This window comes from Crinia signifera, chromosome 7 (assembly GCF_055691185.1).
Source record: "Crinia signifera chromosome 7, ASM5569118v1, whole genome shotgun sequence".
In the NCBI taxonomy this organism is placed as follows: Eukaryota; Metazoa; Chordata; class Amphibia; order Anura; family Myobatrachidae; genus Crinia; species Crinia signifera.
Window position 1 is genome coordinate 48,324,962 of NC_139223.1, and position 25,146 is coordinate 48,350,107.

Consider the following 25,146-nt stretch of genomic DNA (forward strand, 5'->3'; position numbering starts at 1 on the left):
TGGAAAGTTATTTCCACATGCATAACTGCACACTGAATTATTATTGTTATGTGACATATATATAAGTCTTTACTAAAAATCCCAAACCCTATTTAATTAATAGGCTGCAAGGTTCAGCCAAATTTAATAGGTGGGAAACCTAAAATACAGCATTAAACGCTCAAAGAAGGTCAAAGATGTGGGTATAACACACACATAGTCTATACGGTCACAGTGCCTAACCATATGTGTGTTTCCCCACCACCGGCCTCCATGGAGATGTCAAAACACCACAAGGAAAAAGGACATAAACAATCTAAAAACAAATACACCAATTGGCTATTCATTTCTACTGATGAAGTTAAAAACAGCATATAAGCAAGAGAGGTAAAGGTATTTACATGTTAATAAATAAAATAGACTCAAAAAATCATCATAAAAAAGGGGCCAGTTCATAATTATCATTAAGGCCATTCGGTGTTAGTGTTCCTAATTCGTGGATCCAGTACATTTCTCGTCTTGACAGGAGATTTTCCCTGTCTCCTCCTCTGGGCCCCAGCGTCACATGTTCAATAACTTTGAATTTTAGGCCCTCTACAGTGCCCTTATGTAGTTGTTTGAAATATCTGGGTATTGTATGGCTTTCCACTTTATTTTTGATCCCCCTCACATGCTCCTGCACTCTCAATTTCAATTGTCTTTTCGTTTTACCCACATACTTGAGTCCACATGGGCACTCAAGCATGTAGATCACCCAGGTGGTATTGCAGTTTATCAGGCTTTTTAACTTATAATTTTTAGTTCCATTAAAATTACTAAAAATCCTGTAATCGGAATGTGCAAATCTGCAAATATTGCACTTCGTGCATTTGTAAAAACCTTTATATATATATATATATATATATATATATGTGTGTGTGTGTGTATATATATATATGTATATATATATATATATATATATAAAAAAAAACAAAGGTACCCAAAAGTCCGCGCCCAAATAAAGAATAGCAGCAACTCTGAGAGTCCCCCGTTAGCTGAGACCCAAAACAGATAGAAATACAGAACAGGAACAGAGTGCGCTTGAAGGTGAAAGTACACAACTTTTTCCTTATACACAATAAATTTTTTTTAATAAAAGCCAACAACACGGCTTATAGAAAATACAGTGATGATATAGTCATATATAAGAATCAATTTGACAACATCTGTAATAATGCAGTACAGCGACAGGCCCATATATATATATATATATGCAAAGGAAGAAAAACCCCAACCGCGCACACAGAATTAATAGCAGCACCTCTGAGGATCCCCTGTTAGGCGGGACCTAGTGGAGTTTTAGAGATGAAAAAGGGAATGTTCAGGGTGCACTTAAGAAAATTTGACCACCATTAAAGCAGAAATTGCAATTTAATAAAACAATGCCCTATGGGCAGTATATGAATCACAAAATAAAAAGCATTTAATACAACATGTGTTGAGAATTATTTTCAAAGCTTTGGTCATATATATATATATATATATATATATGTTTATATATGTATATATATATATATATGTTTATATATATATATATATGTATATATATATATATAGGAAATGGAGATTCCCGGCACTCGCGGACAGCAATGATACTCAGGTGCCTTTCCGTCCCACAAGGGGATAGGTATCAATACAAGGAGTGGAGGCACTCAGGAGATTCCCATCATACTGCACGGCGGCAGTCAAACACAGTAACAAACTGTAGACGAGACGGTCTATGTGCCAACGTTTCGGGTACAAAACCCTTTATCAAGACATAACCAGAGAAAACAAAATTACTTACATTTATAGGGCTGTGTGGGGGCAGGGGACACCTCGTGCAACCATCACCTGCACGGCACCCGGCGAGCGGGAGATGACGTCACCCCAACCTTGAGTCGGGGAGATCCGGGGTCACCGGGGGGCGTGTATCAACGTGCGAGAGCTGGTGACCATGGAAACGGGAAAAGCCGTCTGACGCGCTCCTGTCAGAGCAGTGTGCGCGTCAGCGGTGTAGGAGACGGGACAACGAACCGGAGCTGGCAGGGGTCTGCCTGGTGCCGCGCTAGTTCAAATTGCACGGAGGCTGCAGAACAAAGAGACATGACATAATATAAGTGGCATAACAAGTAAAACATATAATGCTGTACATAGCAATGACAAGTCGGACAGACCGACATCTGGATGCAACAGGGTTAAAAATAAAAGAAACGAGTGGGTGTGAGAGAGTGAGAGAGACCTATAAAGAGGACTGAATAACGTGTGTGGGACTAAGTGTGTGGTGGTGCAGTGTTGAATGTGTAGCTACGTGCTGAAAACGAGGTGCTGAAAGGAAACCAAATAGTGTAGTGAAAAATACGTGAACTGTGTGCTAGATGCGGTGATCAGTATGGTAAGGTGTGTGATGTAACCTCAGAGGGGGCTATGTGTCCGTGTCATACGTGTGTGTGACTGACCAGGATAGAGCCTAGGTGGTGTGTGTGAGGAAGATGGACCTGAAGCGCCAGAGGTGGGAGTGCAAAGCCCCATAGAAGGGAGAAAGAAATACATAGGGGGAAATATGGGAAATGTACAAAACCAGTTCTGCATAAAGAAAATAGCCAAACTCTGAAAGAGAAACCGTGAAGCGAATAAAGTCAGAAGAATGTAAGAGACTGGCTGATAACAAGACCAGTATCTCAGGGAAGGCCTGACAAGAAAATGACAGAGACCTCATATTACAGATATCCAAAGAGCACTAAGTACAATTTTACAAAAAACAGGATAATGGAAGCATCTCATTCAGTCCATGCGGTTGTACTGTATTCAGTCTGTGGATCCATTTGGATTCACATCTCAGGAGTGCTTGTCCTCGGTCACCCCCACGGGGATTTTCTGGAATACAGTCAATGATTTTATATTTGAGACTGGGTAAAGTATGGTTGTATTGTTTCCAATGTCGGGCGACCGGTTGGTCCGATCCCTTGGAGCCCAATGCAGCTTTGATGCTCGATTTATGGAGGGCAATTCTCTCCTTAAATTGTCTAATCGTTTTGCCGATGTACATGGAGCCACAGGGGCATTTAATATAGTAGACCACGTAACGGCTAGAGCATGTCAAGGGGTGTCTAATCTGAATTTTGGCACCAGAGTGAGGATGGAAGAAGTAGTCGCCAATTTCAAGGCCACTACAAGTCACACATTTTAAGCATCTGTAATTGCCATTTTTTCTTTTAAGAAAAGTGGTGGAGGTATCAGTCTTGAGACGTGAAATGTCATTGTGTACGACCAGGTCCTTGATATTTTTGCTCCGTTTATAGGCGGGCATCAGATTGCAATTTTTTAAAGCAGGTAATTCAGGGTTGCTGGCAACCAGGGGCCAGATTCTTTTCGCAACATTTACCAGTTCATTGCTGGCTGTGGAAAAACATTGAGTCCAGGTTATCCTGTTAGAGGATGCAGGTGATGGTGTTGAGACCAAAAGGGAATTTCTGTCCAATTTAAGGACTTTTTCGCTGGTGGAGCGTAAGAGCTTGATGGGATACCCTCTGACAGAGAATTTTTTCACCATATCCTTAATCTCTGTTTCAGCATCTTTAAGATTGTTGCAGATTCTCCTAGCTCTTAAGAACTGTGAGTAGGGGAGTGACCATTTGCAGGCCGGAGGATGGAAACTGCTGCCCAGAAGAGCAGTGTTTCTGTCGGTGGCTTTATGGTACACCGTAGTGTTCAGCTGAAGATCATCCGTTTGTGTAATTAGTACAAGAAGGAAATTGATCCTATCGAAACTGCAAGTAAAAGTAAATTTGATGTCAGCATCTGTGTCATTAATGTCTTCCATCATGGAGATGAAGTTCTCCTCAGTATCATCCCACAGCAGGATGATATCGTCGATGTACCTATAGTACATTTTTATTTTCGTGGCATAGGTAGGATTAGAGAAAAACAAGTCGTTTTCTGTATGGGACATAAATATGTTGGCAACACTGGGGGCGACGCAAGAACCCATCGCAACCCCCGAGTGTTGCAAGTAGAATTGGTTATCAAAAATGAAGTAATTGTTAGAGAGGGCTAGGTCCAAGAGTGATGTGAAAAAATTGCAATCAGGACCAGTGTAGATGCCGCTGCTCTGTACTGAGCGTCTTACTGATTCCAAACCTCTGCTGTGTGGAATGCTGGTGTACAGCGATACCACATCAATGGTGCACAGTAGGTATTTTTTATTGAGAGGAGTTAAGTCCTGTAGATGAAGCAGCAGGGCAGTGGTGTCTTTAAGGTAAGTTCTCTGGCTCTGAACGATGGGCTGAAGAAAGAGATCCAAAAACTGTGCCACTGTGTAGTAAAGGGAATCTCGGGCTGCTATAATCGGCCTGCCCGGAGGATTAACCGGATCCTTATGGATTTTGGGCAATGTGTAAAGTATCGGAGTTTTAGGAAAGTCAGTGGTCAATGCAGTTCTGATGGAGTCTGGAATTATATCTGATAATACCGCCTCATTCAGGAAATCGTCAAGAGTTCTTTTGAAAGTGCCCGTAGGGTCACTGGGTAGTAAGCGATAGGTGTTGTTATCTGCAAGTTGTCGGTATATGTCCTTTTTGTATGCCTTTAAATCTTGCACCACGATGGCTCCCCCTTTATCTGCGGATCTGATCACCACATCGGTGCGTTTGCTGAGGGATGTTAAAGCCAGTCTTTCATCAGCGCTGAGATTAGTGGCAGTAGCCGTTTTGTTAAGGTGTACAGATGTAATCTGTTGGTCCATGTGCTGTATAAAGCTTTTTATCCCCAGATTGGTAGAGACAGGGTCAAAGTTGCTGGGTTTCTTAGGTAGACGTATGCCTGTAGGGAGGGTGAGCTGGCACCCAAAGTGCTCCTTCAACCGAAGTCTGCGTCCTAATTTGTACATGTCAATTTTGTCTTCAAATAAGTCAGGAGAATGTGTAGGAACGAAAGAGAGTCCTTTGTTCAGAACTGTCGTCTCAGTGTTGGTTAAGGGGCTGTTGGAGAGGTTGAAAACTATATTCTCTTGCTTGCCTTCCTTTTTGTTTTGCCTGTAACACTGGCCTCCTCTGCGGGTAGGTCTTCTCCTGGGGGTGGTCCTTTCGCTCTTGTGGTCACGCCAGAAGGGGGTTTTCGGCCTTTGTTGCCCCTGTAGTTTTTTGACGTTTCTGCGTCGCTGGAGGATAATTCACTGAAACGGTCCGTGTCGAATTTGGGTTTGTATTGCCGTCTAAACCTGGGACGTCTGTCCTGTTGTTGGCTGCCACCATAGGCCCAGCTGTATACTCTGTACTCGGCGTAATCTCTGTTAACAGTCTCGAATTTGTTTTTTTTTAAAGTGATAAGGTCCTGCCGGTATTTCTCGATTTTAATCGATAGATTCTTCAACCAGTCTTGTGATTTATCGGCTCTGATGGCTGGCAGGTGAGTGTCCTCAAAGGAAGTGATTTTGTCTTTGACAATGTCTAATTCTCTTTTGGACTCCTCAATAACCAGTAAAATGAGGTCCAGAGAACATTTGTTGAGGACCGATGTCCATCTACGGCAGAACTCAGGGTTGTGCCTCCCTATCGTCGGGATATTTTTGACCCTGAAACCGCGGGGGATTTTTTTCTCTCTGTAGTAATCAGAGAGAGTGACCCCATGAAAATAGAAGTCAATCTCTCTCTGTTTCAAACGGGTAAGTTGGGTGATGAGGTGGTCTGCAGAGGGTGAGTCGTTTCTGTCGGCGAGATGGTCTTTAAAGAGGATGGATTCGGCTTCAGAGTCCGTGAGGACCAGTGTAGACCCCGGAATGAGTTTAATATCCTTGAAGCCAGGTATAGTGGCTTCAGTGGTCATGATATGAATGCTCCGGTTCCAAGTGAAGGAAAGAGTGATAACACCAGTGTAGTGAGCGTGAAGGTGATGTCTTGGGTGCAGAGGTCCAATCTGCGGAGAAGGTGGCGGTGCCCTGGTTCCAGGTCCAATGGGTGAGCACTGGGCAGGAGAGTATAGGAAATGGAGATTCCCGGCACTCGCGGACAGCAATGATACTCAAGGGGCCTTTCCGTCCCACAAGGGGATAGGTATCAATACAAGGAGTGGAGGCACTCAGGAGATTCCCATCATACTGCACGGCGGCAGTCAAACACAGTAACAAACTGTAGACGAGACGGTCTATGTGCCAACGTTTCGGGTACAAAACCCTTTATCAAGACATAACCAGAGAAAACAAAATTACTTATATTTATAGGGCTGTGTGGGGGCAGGGGACACCTCGTGCAACCATCACCTGCACGGCACCCGGCGAGCGGGAGATGACGTCACCCCAACCTTAAGTCGGGGAGATCCGGGGTCACCGGGTGGCGTGTATCAATGTGCGAGAGCTGGTGACCATGGAAACGGGAAAAGCCGTCTGACGCGCTCCTGTCAGAGCAGTGTGCGCGTCAGCGGTGTAGGAGACGGGACAACGAACCGGAGCTGGCAGGGGTCTGCCTGGTGCCGCGCTAGTTCAAATTGCACGGAGGCTGCAGAACAAAGAGACATGACATAATATAAGTGGCATAACAAGTAAAACATATAATGCTGTACATAGCAATGACAAGTCGGACAGACCGACATCTGGATGCAACAGGGTTAAAAATAAAAGAAACGAGTGGGTGTGAGAGAGTGAGAGAGACCTATAAAGAGGACTGAATAACGTGTGTGGGACTAAGTGTGTGGTGGTGCAGTGTTGAATGTGTAGCTATGTGCTGAAAACGAGGTGCTGAAAGGAAACCAAATAGTGTAGTGAAAAATACGTGAACTGTGTGCTAGATGCGGTGATCAGTATGGTAAGGTGTGTGATGTAACCTCAGAGGGGGCTATGTGTCCGTGTCATACGTGTGTGTGACTGACCAGGATAGAGCCTAGGTGGTGTGTGTGAGGAAGAGGGACCTGAAGCGCCAGAGGTGGGAGTGCAAAGCCCCATAGAAGGGAGAAAGAAATACATAGGGGAAAATATGGGAAATGTACAAAACCAGTTCTGCATAAAGAAAATAGCCAAACTCTGAAAGAGAAACCGTGAAGCGAATAAAGTCAGAAGAATGTAAGAGACTGGCTGATAACAAGACCAGTATCTCAGGAAAGGCCTGACAAGAAAATGACAGAGACCTCATATTACAGATATCCAAAGAGCACTACGTACAATTTCACAAAAAAACAGGATAATGGAAGCATCTCATTCAGTCCATGCGGTTGTACTGTATTCAGTCTGTGGATCCATTTGGATTCACATCTCAGGAGTGCTTGTCCTCGGTCACCCCCACGGGGATTTTCTGGAATACAGTCAATGATTTTATATTTGAGACTGGGTAAAGTATGGTTGTATTGTTTCCAATGTCGGGCGACCGGTTGGTCCGATCCCTTGGAGCCCAATGCAGCTTTGATGCTCGATTTATGGAGGGCAATTCTCTCCTTAAATTGTCTAATCGTTTTGCCGATGTACATGGAGCCACAGGGGCATTTAATATAGTAGACCACGTAACGGCTAGAGCATGTCAAGGGGTGTCTAATCTGACTTTTGGCACCAGAGTGAGGATGGAAGAAGTAGTCGCCAATTTCAAGGCCACTACAAGTCACACATTTTAAGCATCTGTAATTGCCATTTTTTCTTTTAAGAAAAGTGGTGGAGGTATCAGTCTTGAGACGTGAAATGTCATTGTGTACGACCAGGTCCTTGATATTTTTGCTCCGTTTATAGGCGGGCATCAGATTGCAATTTTTTAAAGCAGGTAATTCAGGGTTGCTGGCAACCAGGGGCCAGATTCTTTTCGCAACATTTACCAGTTCATTGCTGGCTGTGGAAAAACATTGAGTCCAGGTTATCCTGTTAGAGGATGCAGGTGATGGTGTTGAGACCAAAAGGGAATTTCTGTCCAATTTAAGGACTTTTTCGCTGGTGGAGCGTAAGAGCTTGATGGGATACCCTCTGACAGAGAATTTTTTCACCATATCCTTAATCTCTGTTTCAGCATCTTTAAGATTGTTGCAGATTCTCCTAGCTCTTAAGAACTGTGAGTAGGGGAGTGACCATTTGCAGGCCGGAGGATGGAAACTGCTGCCCAGAAGAGCAGTGTTTCTGTCGGTGGCTTTATGGTACACCGTAGTGTTCAGCTGAAGATCATCCGTTTGTGTAATTAGTACATCAAGGAAATTGATCCTATCGAAACTGCAAGTAAAAGTAAATTTGATGTCAGCATCTGTGTCATTAATGTCTTCCATCATGGAGATGAAGTTCTCCTCAGTATCATCCCACAGCAGGATGATATCGTCGATGTACCTATAGTACATTTTTATTTTCGTGGCATAGGTAGGATTAGAGAAAAACAAGTCGTTTTCTGTATGGGACATAAATATGTTGGCAACACTGGGGGCGACGCAAGAACCCATCGCAACCCCCGAGTGTTGCAAGTAGAATTGGTTATCAAAAATGAAGTAATTGTTAGAGAGGGCTAGGTCCAAGAGTGATGTGAAAAAATTGCAATCAGGACCAGTGTAGATGCCGCTGCTCTGTACTGAGCGTCTTACTGATTCCAAACCTCTGCTGTGTGGAATGCTGGTGTACAGCGATACCACATCAATGGTGCACAGTAGATTTTCCCTGTCTCCTCCTCTGGGCCCCAGCGTCACATGTTCAATAACTTTGAATTTTAGGCCCTCTACAGTGCCCTCATGTAGTTGTTTGAAATATCTGGGTATTGTATGGCTTTCCACTTTATTTTTGATCCCCCTCACATGCTCCTGCACTCTCAATTTCAATTGTCTTTTCGTTTTACCCACATACTTGAGTCCACATGGGCACTCAAGCATGTAGATCACCCAGGTGGTATTGCAGTTTATCAGGCTTTTTAACTTATAATTTTTAGTTCCATTAAAATTACTAAAAATCCTGTAATCGGAATGTGCAAATCTGCAAATATTGCACTTCGTGCATTTGTAAAAACCTTTATATATATATATATATATATATATATATGTGTGTGTGTGTATATATATATATATGTATATATATATATATATATATATATATATATATATATATATATATGCAAAGGAAGAAAAACCCCAACCGCGCACACAGAATTAATAGCAGCACCTCTGAGGATCCCCTGTTAGGCGGGACCTAGTGGAGTTTTAGAGATGAAAAAGGGAATGTTCAGGGTGCGCTTAAGAAAATTTGACCACCATTAAAGCAGAAATTGCAATTTAATAAAACAATGCCCTATGGGCAGTATATGAATCACAAAATAAAAAGCATTTAATACAACATGTGTTGAGAATTATTTTCAAAGCTTTGGTCATATATATATATATATATATATATATATATGTTTATATATATATGTATGTATATATATATATATATATATATATATATATATATATATATATATATATATACAGACTGCCTGGGGAGATTGCAGAGCCTCTGTGAGAGAAATAAGCTTCCTTATACAAATGGCCTTCTTGTAATGTTTTACCTGCACTTAGATCCCAAGAAATATTAAGAGTTAACATCTGCTTTTACCAAGTGAATACAATCTATATACATTGCGGTGTGGATCACCGGGGAGAGGAGTATTTAAAGAGAAAGTGAGGTTGGAAGTAGTCCCTGAGAACCCTGGGAAATTGCTTTGAAATACGCTCAAAAAAAGTGGTTGAAGACCACTCAATACGGTACACCTTTTGACATTGGGGTGCCGTCTGTGTCTACCTGTGGGGAAAAATAAATTTTCAAAATACTACACTAGGAGGCGCCCATCTCACCTTTTCTTTCAGATATATATATATATATATATATATATATATATATATATATATCTGTTCTGAAATATGTGTTCATTCTATCCTATCTATCTATCTATCTATCTATCTATCTATCTATCTATCTGAGCTCTATTTATGAGAACATGTACTGTATTGGTCACTTTAAAAAATGTATGAAAATAATACAAAAACTATAACATCAATGATTATGCACATTATTTTTTGTTATTGTTAACTGGTACTTCCTGTTGTTTAGGACTATAAAAATACAGATGCCAGGACATCCCCCTGATGAAGTCCCATGTAACGAAATGCGTAGCTTACACCTGCGTAGATTCCAACCCAGGCTCAGAACAAATGGTAAGCAGAAGTAACACATTCATGCGTGTAATCTATCTATCAATCTATCTATCTATCTATCTATCTATCTATCTATCTATCTCTCTATCGAACAGGTCTAGAACTCACATAAAGTAATACAATGGGACAGGGGGTGGGATGTACTAAAGAAGAATAGCAGTAAAAAACCCAGTTTTCAGGGATTTTCCTGTTTTTCTGGATGTACTCTAGCCCTTTTTTAGCGGGGCTCCGTTGCAGATGGTAACATCATCTGTAGCAGTAAATTCCACATAGAAGCCTATGGGCTTCTCTGTGTAGCGTTGTGTGAGGGATCCAACATAGATTCCTCCCAGCATGCCTTGCGGCCACCGACACTCTGCACATGCGCAGAGGAACTCAAAGCATAAATCTTGCGCATATGGCATATTCCACGCACATATACTGTACTACTGTTCTCTCCTGGCATAACTAAGGCACATACTGTATACTGTACTGCTGTTCTATCCTGGCATAACTAAGGCACATACTGTATACTGTACTACTGTTCTATTCTGGCATAACTAAGGCACATACTGTATACTGTACTACTGTTCTATCCTGGCATAACTAAGGCACATACTGTATACTGTACTACTGTTCTATCCTGGCATAACTAAGGCACATACTGTATACTGTACTGCTGTTCTCTCCTGGCATAACTAAGGCACATATACTATAGTATACTACTGTTCTCTCCTAGCACAACCCAGACACATACTGTTTTCTCCTGGCATAACCCAGGCACATATATTGTACTACTGTTCTATCCTGGCATAATTAAGGCACATATACTGTACTACTGTTCTATCCTGGCATAATTAAGGCACATACACTGTACTACTGTTCTATCCTGCTGTAAAACAGGCACATATACTATAGTATACTACTGTTCTCTCCTAGCACAACCCAGACACATACTGTTCTCTCCTGGCATAACCCAGGCACATATACTATACTACTGTTCTCTTCTGGCATAACCCAGGCACATATACTGTACTACTGTTTTCTCCTGGAATAACCCAGGCACATATATTGTACTACTTTTCTCTCCTGGCATAACCCAGGCACATATACTGTACTACTGTGTTCTCCTGGAATAACACAGGCACATATACTGTACTACTTTTCTACCTTGGTATAACCCAGGCACATATACTGTACTACTGTTCTCTCTTGGCATAACCCAGGCACATATACTGTACTACTTATCTACCTTGGTATAACCCAGGCACATATACTGTACTACTGTTCTCTCTTGGCATAACCCAGGCACACACAGATGGGGCAGGTCCCATCTTTGCAGGGGATGGCGACGCCAGCCTCCATCCCCCGCCAGCGACATCTCTATAGCGAGAAGGGGACGCGCGCACGTCCCCTTCCGACGGCGCTTACAGTGCTTCCCCCGGGTCCGGCGGTGACCCGGGGTCCCTGCCGCCTGCCCGCACCCCCCCCTAACCCTGTCCGTCTCCCTGAAGAAGAGACAGACAGGGTTCCCGTCGCCCCGCCGACTGAGATTGAGACGTGCGTGCGCGTGAGACGCACGCGCGTCTCAGTCAGATGGTGAGGCAGGCTGCTGGCGGATCGCCAGCGGTGACGTTCTGGCGATTCGCCAGCAAAGAGGCCCGCCCCATCTGTATACTGTACTACTTTTCTATCCAGGTATAACCTAGGCCATATACTGTACTACTGTCCTCTCTTGGCATAACCCATGCTCATATACTGTACTACTTTTCTTTCCTGGTATAACCTAGGCACATATACTACTGTTCTTTCTTGGTGTAGCCTAAGTGCACCTATTATTTATACTTTGGCTTACTATACTATCCCTTTAAACTGGGACACTCATGGATTACATACAGTAGGTCATGTGGCTGATTAAAATCAGGCAAATTGCAGACTTGAAGTTAGACAGCCACAGAATCCATGAGAGTTTTGCTTTAATGGGGTAGTATGGTAAGCCTATTTATACTATATTATTTGAAGTGGTCAGCAGGGATAATTTTGAAATACAATACAGGCTGTGTACTCAGCTCAAATAATCAGATTTGGAGAGTTGTCTGCATCAGAATTTGCCATATCTTCTTCTATGAGGAATTCCTTTGCATCCATAGGCATTGTAAAGTATTTTCCATCAAAGATGATAAAGACGGGCTGGAAAAAGTAATGCAAAGTTTGATATCTTTCCACTTGATTTTTCGTGTGGCAGAACATACAGTAGGACCATTTTGTGATGAAAGTTTAAACAGGAAAAATAGCTGCTCTTGGCTTCATATGCAAACCATCTCTATATGGGCTCAATTCAACTGAGTAGCGGGAAGGTAATTTCTCAAGAATGCTATTAGAGCAGGTCGTTTAACAGTTTCTGGAATTCCGTTAACTGCTAATTATTTTGACACAACCTATTCTCTAGGTTATCTATCTTGTTTCTCAAAAAGTTGCTGTGTTTTGTAGTTGAGAAACTTAAGCTGGCAATACATAAAAACGACCAGCTTCTGATCCAGATCGTGTCACGATTTCCCTTGAACTCCCCGGCAACTTCCCAGACACATAGATCTATCGTAACATCTGCAACTGCCACCATACTGGTCGTTAGTAGCATCTTCAGATAGTGGGCCAAATGCGCAAAATTTCAAAAGTGATAAAATGGAGAGTTATAAACAGCCAACCAATCAGCTCCTGCATGACATTTTTTAAACACAGCTAGGAGCTGATTGGCAAGCTGTTTATCACTCTCCATTTTATCACTTGTGAAGCTTAGTGCATCTAGCCCCATGTGTGCAACACATAAGCTCATTGGATGCATCCTGTAATATTTCTCCTATTCAACACTCATTTGTCATTACTTATTTGGATACATGTTGCAACATATAGATAGCAGCAGGTGCTCAATTAGTTCAGTAATACCATTGAGGTGCATGGAAAGGAGGGGTAATACTAAGTCAGAAAAACCATGGTTTCCCCCAGCTCCCCATATGGTATTAGTAACCAGTCTAGAACACTACATGATAACAGAATTCAGAGTTATTGGTTACATATATTTACGCAAATGTATGATAAGCCCCCAAACAGGGTAACGGCACAGCCAGGAGAAACTTTTTACGCAAGTTCCCCCGGTCAAACCATTATCAACCTGACTGGTCAGCTTGGGCAGGGACCCTGGGGGAGTGGGGAACCCCCCCCCCCAAATGAAGGGGTCCCTCCTTCCGGGATTAACCCTGCCTGGGCTGTAGCATGGGGCTGTCCCCGGTGCCCCAGGGCGGTGGGCACCATGCTGATGGCATGGAGAACCACAAGTGCCAGCATGCGAGGCATTAAATGGCACGTGGGTACTTGTAGTTACACAACAGTACAAATAGTTAAAAAATTGGACACATATGAACAGTAAAACTTTATTATGTGTGTGATGTGGACATTGTTATGTGAATAAGTCTCACTGCTAAGTTTCATAACATAGGACCCTTTGCATGCATACCTCCCAACTTTAGTAGATTGGTAGAAGGACCCAGGCGCATGGCCGAAATTTGGGGGCATGACCTGGCAGCAAGGGGGCATGGCCTATAAACACGCCAATCCTGTGAGGCCACACCCCCATTTCCCACTGTGGGGGCATGGCCAGCGGCTCAAGGAATATATGCTGTGTGCATCACCACTGTGCAGCAGTTGGCAGGAGGGACACCCCACTCCCACCCTTAAAAAATGGGATGTTCCCGCGATAATCGTGACAGTTGGGAGGCATGTGCATGGTAAAACATGATATCAGGTTCCTACATGCTTTGTAACACAATAACGGGTCCCTATACACAGTGTAAATTGATGATGGGTCCCTAAGTCCCTATGCATAGTGTAACAGGATAACTGGTCCCTACATTCTTTGTAATATGGTGTAACATGATAATGGGTCCCTACAGGTGATGTAACATGATGAGGTGTCTCTACAAACTCTGTATTCCAGAGCTGGTAATATCCGGCTAGGGGGGTGCCTGTCCAGGGGTTCCTGTGATAGCTTTCACCGGGGACATGGAGAAGGGTCAGATTACATCCTCATATATTCCAGACCATTCTGGTTCTTATTACACCCCTGGACCATACAGGGAGGCTTTATTCTTCCCCTTCTCCTCTCCCTGGTGACAGGTGTCACAGCAGCCCCACCGGATAGGCACCCCCCTGGCAATGCACCCCAGGTACCAGACACTACAAGCTCCAGAATGACAGATATTGATGAATGTAGCCTGTGCCGTTCCGGTGTTCCAGGGTGGTGTCCAGTTCTGGTTTTTACCCATACCCCATTTTTTGTGTGCAACGTTCCTCTAAAGAATATGGGAAATAGGGCACAAATTTGTGTTTTTTTTAGGGGGGCACCGAATACCCTAGAACCAGCCCTGCTGTGCCTAATGGAAAGGGGAGGGGGTGTATCAGGGCAAATGAGTTCTACCACCTCTCCAGGACCACGTTAGGCCCTGCCCCATCCCTTGATAACACCCACCATATTGCTGCTTACAGTAGCATGACTGTCAGCCCCCTCCCTGCATATTCACACTTCCTTGAACTTACCCCATGTTATACTCCTCACCGCAATCTTATCTCGCATATTACATCTCTTACCCGTACCCCTACCTCTAATTAATAATTATAATTATTAGCTACAGTAACTATGTTAAATGGGAATAAATACACTGACCAGCGGAAAGGATGCTGGCTGTTAGAATACAGACGCCAGCATCGCGATAAAGTGAATCCCAACAGGGGTCAGATAAGTATACTTACCTTACTCCTGCTGCCCTCCCCTCAGCAGCCTAACCTTCCCAATTGGTGCCTAACCCTAATTCCACACCCACAACCTAACCCTCCCACCACACAGCCTAATCCTAACTCCCCCACCTAAGTGCCTCACCCTCCCATGTCCGCAGTCTTACCTTAATCCTCCTCCTTCAGCCTAACCCTAAGTCAACAACTACTGTCTACATTTATACCCCATTTGGCCTAAACCCAACTTGCCCAGCATACTTACTGTATTTTCAGTATTTAAGTGTCGCTATCCCCATCAATGGTATTCCACTGCCAGTCTTGTAGCCATAAGTCGGGATGCCAGTGTTGGTATTCCGATTGCCGGCATCCTATACGCCAGGATATAAACTGCATTCCATTAAATGGAGTTGCTGCTGAAGAAATTAATGTTTTTAGGAAGATTATTTAACATGATATGGTGGAAAGCCACAAAATACTCTCCAAATTACCCGGTGGTCAAAAAATGCTCTTACTATTGTTGTAAATGCTGTCCAGCTTGTATGGCGGACACAGTAATACTCTAGGCCAGTGATTTTCAACCTTTTTACCTTGCGGCACACTAAATAATAATAATAATAATAATGATATTTATATAGCACTTTTCTCCCAATAGGACTCAAAGTGCTTCACACATTGTCTTTACAGCTCGAAATACAAAACAAGCTTAACAGTAGATGTCAGTGAAATGCTTGAGTAAATAAATATGTCTTTAGTCTATTTTTAAAGGATTCTATAGTGGGCGCTTCTCGCACTGTGCGAGGGAGAGAGTTCCACAGAGTTGGAGCAGCAAAATTGAAAGCTCGACCCCCAGATGAATTCAGGGAGATTCTGGGTACTGTTAGTAGTCCTTCTTCAGTGGATCGTAGTAATCGAGTAGGACAGTAAGGGATCAGCAGCTGCTGCAGGTACCTTGGGCCCTGGTCAGATTTTAAAATTGCCAAGGCACACCAGGAGATCTCCACAGGGCAAAACACATTGACCCCCACAGGAAAAAACCCAAACCGATTGGCCCCATATAAACAAAACAATCACACTGGTCCCCACAGGTAACAAAAATTAAATACATTGGCCCTTTACATGAAAAGAGACCAATAAATAACAGTTGAACTGGTGGTGGCTGTAAACTGGTTTGGGCATCTCTAGATCTGGGGGCACACTTGAGAACAGCTCAAGGCACACTAGTGTGACACGGCACAGCAGGGCCGTCTTAACCATCTAGTGGGCCCCTGGGCAAAATATTTTTTAGGGCCCCCTCTCCTCCTCACAACACCTCTCCACCCACCTATGTGCAGCAGCATCAGGGGGCACTGGGGGCTTGAAGTAGCTACCTGGGCAGCATGTGGCGGGGATCCAGGCACAACTGTCAGCGGACGTCCAGGCAGAGGCAGTGGTGACCCAGCAGTGATCCAGGCAGTGAGAGAGCTGGAAGCTTGATTTAGCTATCCAAGCGGCATGTGGTGGGGATCCAGGCAGCCACTGTCAGCGGACATCCAGGCAGCTCGCTCAGACCTTGATGTACAGTAGCGCTATTTGCCACCGGGCGGGAAGCGCTGCAAATTTTGAAAAGACTGCCTGCCCTGGACACTAATTGGCTGAGCATCCGGCCAATCAGCGTCCGGACAGACTTTTCAAAATTAACAGCGCTTCCCACTCAGCAAATAGCGCTACATCAAGGTCTGAGTAGCCGCTGCCTGGACAGCCACTGACAGCTGCTGCCTGGATCCCAGACACACGCTGCCCTTATTGCTACGTAAAGCCCATGCTGCCTGGATCACCGCTGAGTCGCCGCTGACAGCTGCTGCCTAAATCCCCAACATAAGCCACCCGGATTGCTACATCAAGCCCCCCACTGCCTGGATCACTGCTGAGTCGCCGCTGACAGCTGCTGCCCAGATCCCCGACACAACCCACCCAGATTGCTACATCAAGCCCCCCGCTGCCTGGATCACCGCCGCTGTTGCGTCACCTCTGACAGTCGCTGCCTGGTTTCCCACCACCCGCCGCCATTCCCCAGGACAGTGCTGTCTTCCCCATTGGGGTGGGCCCCTACAACCCTTGGGCCCCTGGGCAACTGCCCATTAAGCCCAATGGGAAAGACGGCCCTGCGGCACAGTGGTTGAAAAACACTGCTCTAGGCGCTCCATATTGCCTAGTGGTCCAAAATATTCTCTCCCTACACAGAACAGCTTAGCACTAATCACTTACCACACATCATTATGTGTGTATGGGCGATCTAGACAAGGCAATCTAGACAAGTTCAAGGGAAATCGCTTAGCAAATATCGCTAAGCGCACATCTCAACATGTGTGGGTGAGAAAAGGTCTGACATGGCATCATATAGATCACAGACACACACACACACACACATGGTCAGATTAACAATGGGGCGGATGGAGCTGCAGCTCCAGGCCCCCACATAAAAATAGGCCCACCACGACAGCGTGATGAGCACCAGAAATCATTATTAAAATTGCATTTGTAGTTTACACATTCATGGAATTTGTACACATGTATATACATAGGGAAACACTGAGAGCATAGTGTATGGGTTCTACCTGCCTACATGTCATTGGCCTCACCTCCTCCACTTCTCATAATAAGCCCTTGGACATTCCCAGTTTCAGGCTCATTAATTTGGGTAATTCAAACCTGATCGCACTGCTGCAAATTCGCACGGTGGCCAATTATCAATACACTGCACATGCATATGGTTAGCAGTACGCATGCGAGAGGCCTTGCTGCGATGAAATCCTGCTACTTCTGCTATTCGCATGCCGTTCACCAGGTGATTGACAGGAAGTAGGCGTCTGGGGGTGGAAACCGGCCGTTTAGTGGGAGTGTCAAGAAAAAACCCTTTTCCCATCACACCACAATGGGTTTCGGACAGGGCAGCGTCTTAATTGAGCGCTGGCAGACCGATTTTATGGCCATGCAATCAGGCCTGAATTAACCCCATGGTGCGTAGACTTGATATATCCCTGCTTACCTTCCATCTGGAGTTTCAGGTTGGCTGAGCGTTACAGATGTCAGCTCCATGCTTACAGTGAAACGCAATCCGCTAGTGAATACAGAATAACAACTTGTGAGAGAGCGACAGGAAACCTTCTCAATAGCAGGCGCCCACCCAGCAGTATATAATCAGCAAGGACACAATACTGTGTCCAAAATGACATGAACATCTGTTCTGTTACGTGTATAATATAATCTTAGCTGCACGTATCTTAAGATACTGTATGTGTGTAGTATGGCAGAATACTAAATGCATCAGCGGCAGACGGGTGTAACTATATATTTATAGGCCCCATAGCAAAAGTTTGTAAGGTCCCTATGTACCAAACAATGGTGAGAAATGTATATAACACATGTAACACACACAGGGATGATGGGTCCTGCTCAGCTCTGGGCCCCATAGCAGCTGCACCCCTGCTCCTACGGTAGTTACGCCTTTGGATGCAGATGTCTATACAGTGCATGATATGGTTTAAGCAGACTTCCCATCATTTTTTCTGTCCCAATCCAGACGCGTCCGAAAGAGAACGTGACTTGAGCAAAAGGGGGCGTGGCTTCATGGGAATGCCAAGATCGAAGCGACGCTTCCCATTTGCTATCACTTTGGGGGCATGCCCAGCGATCTGTGAGAGGGACTGGCATGCCCTCAGTCCCTCTCTTCCATGAATAGATGCTGTGTGCATGCATTACCTTTATGAGCTACCAGTGAGCATCTATATCTGCTGCTGACTACTGTCAAGCTACCACCTGCATTACCATCATGTACTGATAGCTCCAGTCTGCTTCCCATTGTGCAGTAATCATTACAGTCATCTACCATCCAACAATCTCAATTCAGTGTGACAGTTCTGTTTGTTAGATGCTGTCCTACCCGCGGGACGGAGCCTGGCAGACACTTTGTAACACAGCTGCTGTAGATGCAGGACAGCAGAATAGAAGCTGTTTCCATTTAATCAGGGCCCGGAGGAGGCTGGGGCAGCGCAGCAGTTACAGAGGGCTGGAATTCCCCCATCCAGTGTCAGGCTGGGTGTCATGTGCCCCCTGGGCCGCTCTGTCACCTAGAGTCCTGGTGGGGATGTGCTGTAAGCTTGTGAATCAGTGATTATTCGCCAAGACTGCGTAATATGGCCATGTTCCGCTTTTTCAGGTGAATTCTTTTTATAATCTTCTAATCCGAATGTTATGTACCAACCCCATTACTGTAAATGAGTTTTCCTTTACTGCTGAATCCTGAGAGGTATTTCTTATTTGCATGTATTACTCCATCTTAGAGCAAGAATTATACCCCATGGGACTTAAAAGATACCTTTATATGAGGAGTCCAGCGTATGGCTGTGTGAGTACGGTACGCATTTATTGGGTTCCACTTCGGTCTAGAAGTTTTAAAATGCAGGTCATCCTTATATTTTCCACATGTGGTGTTCCTGATTCACTTAAAGATACCTTTACGTGCACATCCAACACTAGTATCTGTGTGAGTAAGGGTATGCATCTGGATATATCTGGTATACCCCAATACCCAATCGTTTAGACATATTAGACATTGGTATATTTGTTGTTTTCACCCATCCTATGAGATTCACTACGTTTGATGATCTACTTTTGAGAAGGTGAAGAAACCAGCTTCTTGATAACCATGCTTAGTGCCATCAATCAACTGTTCACTCGTCCATTCCCACATCTGGAGGACTGTTCGGTGGTCCTCACCAGTTGCTGGGGCTGCAATAGCTTCAGTTTCACCGTGGGACTTATCACCCCTTCTTCTTTTCAGAATGTTTACATTAATGCCCATTGTCTTTACTTGGTTCTTCTGCCGCTTCCCCCAGAATCCCACACTTGCTCCTATGTTCTGCATAGTGGGAGATTGTGGACTGCATTTGCCACTCTCTAGAATTCCTGCATTTGACACTGGTCACAGAAGCTGACAAAACGCAGGATGGCAGCAGCGATGTCTTCCAGTAGGTCCTATCAATGCCCGAAAGACTTCTCCGGATTAACTCCAGGTTAAACAACTTCGGCTGCACATACTCATTTCAGTTTTTGGCAGCAGCATTGGGCTGTCAGTGACTGAGGAAACCCATGCAGAGGATGATAGATTGCAGCAGTACTGTAACCACTAGTAATGTGTCTCCCCTATCCCATGCTGGGCGCAGAGCGTGCATGACTCAGAATAGGTCACTTCTCTGGTTACATACCCATGCAGTAATCCAGCCATGGATGAGAAGCGACTGAGATGTGTATGACTTTGATTTGCTCATATATCGGCTATAGAACATGCGTAATATGAGGAAAATCTCTAGACGCAGCCACATTCGGCCTTGCGTGAGAATCGGGCCCATTGTGTCTCATGTTGCTCTCCTCCAAATCTTCAGCAGCATCTTTCCTAGTGATAGTTTTCTGTGAGAAATAATCCAGTTCTCTCACTGTCTGTCTGGGCCGACACAGCCTCTCTTACCTTTGTTCTCCAGCTTATGAACTCGGCAATGCCTGCTTGGAACTCGGAGATTGCTTTTCTCAATTCACTTTTTTTTTTTTAAGAGCTTTTGATATCTTGAAGGAGTTCTTCTCTCTTAGCTTTGGGGATTGCAGAGCCCATTCTTTCAGTGTGAACTAGAAGCTGATGTCATTCTGACTCTGGCATTGTACTGGGTGTTGTATTCCTGAAAAATGACATTAGCTTTTTGTTTTGTGCTTTGTGAGGCCGAGGCAGCTCCTCAATTATTTCAGGCTTTTAGCATAGATTTTGTGATGTGTTCCAAGCACTTACTGTTTTAGTAATAACGCATTGTGCCATGTGTGTAACTTTGGCATTATGTGGCCGCCTTGCTACAAAGTCACCATGCTCCCTAAGATACAGTTGTAGAAAAAAGAGGCAATTTATTTCTGGAAAGAGAAAATGAGCAGGTATAGAAGCATTGCGTCAGGTCGTCAACACGTGTAATTGTAAATGTCAAGGTTCTTACAGTTTTAATATAACTGAAGTGCAGATAATTTTTCACTCAACCTCGTAATATATTATATTTAAACTTCTGTTGGCCACACTGCCTTAGCAATGCGTTCTTTAGTAGGTCACTGCCTCCCCAGTCACTGCTGTGCAGGTTTGAATGTGTTCATGTTACGTCAGTTCATTTTAGCAGTGCAAGAAAAAGGGCTGACGCACTTGTGATTTTTTTTTGTGGTACGATGGTGCCAATATTTCTCACATTTTCTCAGTATGGAGACAGTTTTTTTTGTTTTCCAGAAAAGTTTATGAATGGGTACAAAAGTTCAAAGAAGGTTACACAAGTGTCAGCCATGAAGAAGGAGCCGGAAGTCCATCCTTATCCATAACTGTTGAGAACATTGGACCGAATGTGTTAAATAGGCGAATGACAGTGGATTATGTTGGAATTAGCCATGGCTCTGCCTCTGCAATAATCCAGACTTGGGTGCATTTGTGGCACGCAGCTCAGCTTAAAACATGTTTTAATAAGTGAATATGAAAGCTTGTTGACAAATAGACAAAGTGTATTCAAAAGCAAGGAGATTATGTTGAAAAATAATATATTTGTCTTTTTTGAAAACTGATTGAAACAAATTCTGCAGCCAGAGTGAGGATCATTTTGGACTCACCTCGTATATATTTGTATATAAAACAGCGCAATGACTCCTAATACAGATGTACAGTCAGTGCTGCCTCCAAAATTTTCTTTGGTCTTCTTATTTTCAATTTTTAACCTTTTGTATGTATTACTTTTATTTTATTAAAGAGGTCAGTTTTAGGTTTGGTTGATAGGGAATGCTGCTTGACTTCAAGAGAAGCTATAGATTATACCCTAATGGGCCTGATATTGCAGCCGCTCTCCTAATAGTGGTTCCAGAAATATACAAATGCTAAACTCTTTCAGGATCCATGGTCCGTGCAGTAGCCTAAGGCAGTAGTGGATTTACCACTATTTGACCCCAGTGTTCTCTTGGGGCCCACCCGGTCCCTAGGTGCCTGACTGCAGAAGGGCATCCGGACCCTGGCAAACTGTCACAACAATGATTGACAACTGTCCTGTGCAAGCTCCAGCACACACTGCTCTGTGGGAGGGAAATCCCATCTGGAGCAAGCAAACATTTCTGTTTGCAAGCAGGGAGCAGGATTTGGGCACAGTCATGATGGGAGTTGAGGACGGGTGCAGTGATGCATTGTGCCCATCACTTTTAGTACCTTGTCTCCAGGGCAGGATTGGGAACTAAAAGTGGCCCTGGAAAAATATCTAGTAGTGGCTTCAGGTGGGTGGCACCAAATCAAATGTAGTCAGAACTAACACCACAATAGGCGGGATTAATGCACCGCTACACCTGTGTGGAAGCCATTGGCAGTCTAATGGCCCCTAGTCCTTTAGTAGGTATGACAAACCACAACCTCCACATTTCATATAATACCACAACTCTTCCCACTGAGACTGAGCACTGACCCCAAACCGTCCATCAAGCAAACAACTCATTGCCATAATTCCCTAAATATCACAAATATCCCCACCCCTCCCCCAAAAGAGCCCAGAGACACCCCAGAAATTATTACACCCCTGGATAGCACACTCCTTAACAAAGAGATATAGGTGGTCGCCCGCCTTAGATGAGTATTTGCAATGTCGGGGGCTCTGAACTGGCAAAGATTGTTTGTGTGAGAGACAGGAGGAGGCGGGGTTACTACTCTGGTTAGGGCCACATCTTAAAAAATAGACACTGGCTGACAGATGGCCTCACCGATGCGCCGGCCTGCTGGGAAAACTTCCATGTAAAGTCTATGGCCAGTCTGCCCCTGTTTGTGCCCATCACAGACCTCTGTTCCTCCTACCCTGCTCCAATTCCCGAAACCCCTCTCTTCTCTCACTTGTCCTTTCTTCTTCTTCCCTTACTGTACTCCTCCTTTCTTCTGAAGGTAATGACCACTGATCAGAAGTAATGTGGAGGAACCTGAGGACGGCATGTTAGCACAATCTTCTTTTTTACCTTATTTTCTCTAAAACCCTAAATAAGTAAAAGGAAAATATGCCAGTGTTCCCTGGTGAAGTTTTCCCATATGAACAGCACCGGTATTATGCCGGTACTTGTATTATCACAATACCTGTTCTTCCAGCAGATTAAAATAATAAAAAAAAAAAACATATTTCTAAAATATTTTTAGTTTATGCCAACGTTTTTTTTGAAGTGATGGTTGGGGGTCCCCAGACTTGCCTAGGGCTCATTGAAGTGTTATTTTGGCTCTGACCTAGGGTCTTCTCTAGGCACTCTCCTCACATCCAACTAAGAGGGTGATTCTGGTTGGTTTGCAAAGCAAACTCCTTCTTTTATGTACAAAACCATGCTGCACTGCAGGTGGGGCAGATGTAACATGTGCCGAGAGAGTTAGATTTGGGTGAGTTATTTTGTTTCTGTGCAGGGTAAATACTGGCTGCTTTATTTTTACACTGTAATTTAGATTTCAAATCTAATGCTGGCCATACATCAGAAAGATCGATCTTAAGATCGATTGTGCTCATGATTGTGTACAATTTCCCTTGAAATCCCCGGCAGTCCTTGGTGGTTTTTGGACACACAATCTACTCACAATCCATCATACAATCAGTCATACAATCCATCTGCTGCATGATTATGTACACAAGATGTGCACACAAGGACCTGTCTTCTTTCCTGAAAGATCCCTCCCAGTCTTTTGCGGCGACATGGCTGAGTTGGATCACTTTTAAGGAGTCAACAGACTATTCTCAGTTAGCTACACCCACGCAGAACCTAGAGACATAATTGTCCGTGGGCATAACCCTTCCCCTCCCCTCTCCGCCTTACTGTCCCTCTTCCTCTCTTTTCCTTTCTCTCTTTTTCTCCTTGTTGTTTCTTAAATATACGATACCTTTTGCATAATTGCACAGAATGTCTCTATTTCTGCTAAAATGTGAGAGATAATCCTAGTATTTTTATATTCGACATGATATCTCTAACATTGTAATGTCCTCACTCTTGAAATAATGCACATGACGTCTGTAATTGTTTTATTCTGTTTATTATTGTTTTACCTTGTTCTGACAGTACATTACAATGTAACATCTTGAAGATGTTTGAACTCTTTATCTTAATAAAAATTGTTTGCATAAGAAATAATAAAAAAAAACCTAAGAAGATGTGCACACAATCTGCATTCAATCCATCATACAATCAGTCATACAATCCATCTGCTGATTGATTGCATGATTGTGTACACAAGATGTGCACACAATCTGCATACAATCCATCTTACAATCAATTGAGATTGTATGACTGGGTACAATATCTTTCTGATGTATGGCCACCTTAATGCTGGGTACACACCAGGATGACTAGGGCCCGATCCCCTCAATCTAGATCCAATTCCGACCAATTGGATGTAGATTGTGTGGTGATTGGGCCCTTTTCTGTCCTGGTGTGGACCAATACCGATCCGATGCGCGGTCCTGCGGGTCGGTTGGTCGTTATTGAGATCCTACCTGCTGCAGGTAGGATCTGAATGACAACCATACAGCCGGGTGCGGGTCGCCATCGGATCAGACCCGATGCACATCATGAGCGGGTCGTGCCCCCCGCGTCACCGTGAGCGGGTCGGACGAGACACTGACGACCCGCTCACGATGTGCATCGTGAGCGGGTCGTCCTGGTCTGTACCCTACATTACTCTCTCTGCACATGTTACATCTGCCCCACCTGCAGTGCACATGGTTTTGCCCATTAGAGAGAGAATTTAATTTTGTGAGCCAACCTGAATTAGGCCCTAAATGCGGCCTCTGAAGGGTTTGGGTACATCCCAGGAGTTAAAATCCCAAAGGTCAGGATGCTGACAGCTCTTTTGGTGTGCTCATCTTCTGATCATCTTGTGATAGATAAGGAAGAGAAAGTGGGATGATAAACTTGTGCTTTCTGCCAGCGGCGTAACTTCATCCTAATTGCCCGGCGGCAAGATAAATATTGGTGCCCCCACCCCTTACACACTCACACACACACACACACACACACACACACACCACCTTACATAAATATATGTATGAGTGTGTGTGTGTGTGTGTGTGTGTGTGTAGATATAGATAGATAGATATACACACAGACAATTGTTTGATTGCACCTTTTTTAATTATTGTTTTAAATGACCTATAAATCCTAAATCCATAAAGTAGTATTTATTAAAAAGTCTTTGGTCTGTTGGTGAAA

The 25,146-nt window shown here is 44.1% G+C and overlaps 2 protein-coding genes and 1 long non-coding RNA gene across 3 annotated transcripts in view; 1 reads left to right on the forward strand and 2 right to left on the reverse strand.

Annotated features, from left to right (window-relative positions):
• TEDC2 (tubulin epsilon and delta complex 2) overlaps positions 1-4,903 on the reverse strand; it is a 94,791-nt gene extending 89,888 nt beyond the window's left edge. The window contains exon 1 of the transcript XR_014450725.1: positions 1,805-4,903. The gene's annotated coding sequence lies outside the window, so the exon portion shown is untranslated. The remainder of the gene's footprint in view (positions 1-1,804) is intronic.
• The window catches only part of LOC146020137 (ankyrin repeat and fibronectin type-III domain-containing protein 1-like), a 442,882-nt gene that overhangs the window by 63,509 nt on the left and 354,227 nt on the right, over positions 1-25,146 (forward strand). The window contains exon 3 of the mRNA XM_083153004.1: positions 10,025-10,128. Within this exon, the coding sequence (XP_083009130.1) occupies positions 10,060-10,128 (69 nt within the window). The 5' untranslated portion in view covers positions 10,025-10,059. The remainder of the gene's footprint in view (positions 1-10,024; positions 10,129-25,146) is intronic.
• LOC146019441 (uncharacterized) lies at positions 11,655-17,984 on the reverse strand. The gene is made up of 3 exons (XR_014450543.1): positions 17,918-17,984; positions 15,155-15,305; positions 11,655-12,297 (listed from the first exon to the last, which is right to left on the reverse strand). It is a non-coding gene; the product is annotated as an uncharacterized LOC146019441 (long non-coding RNA).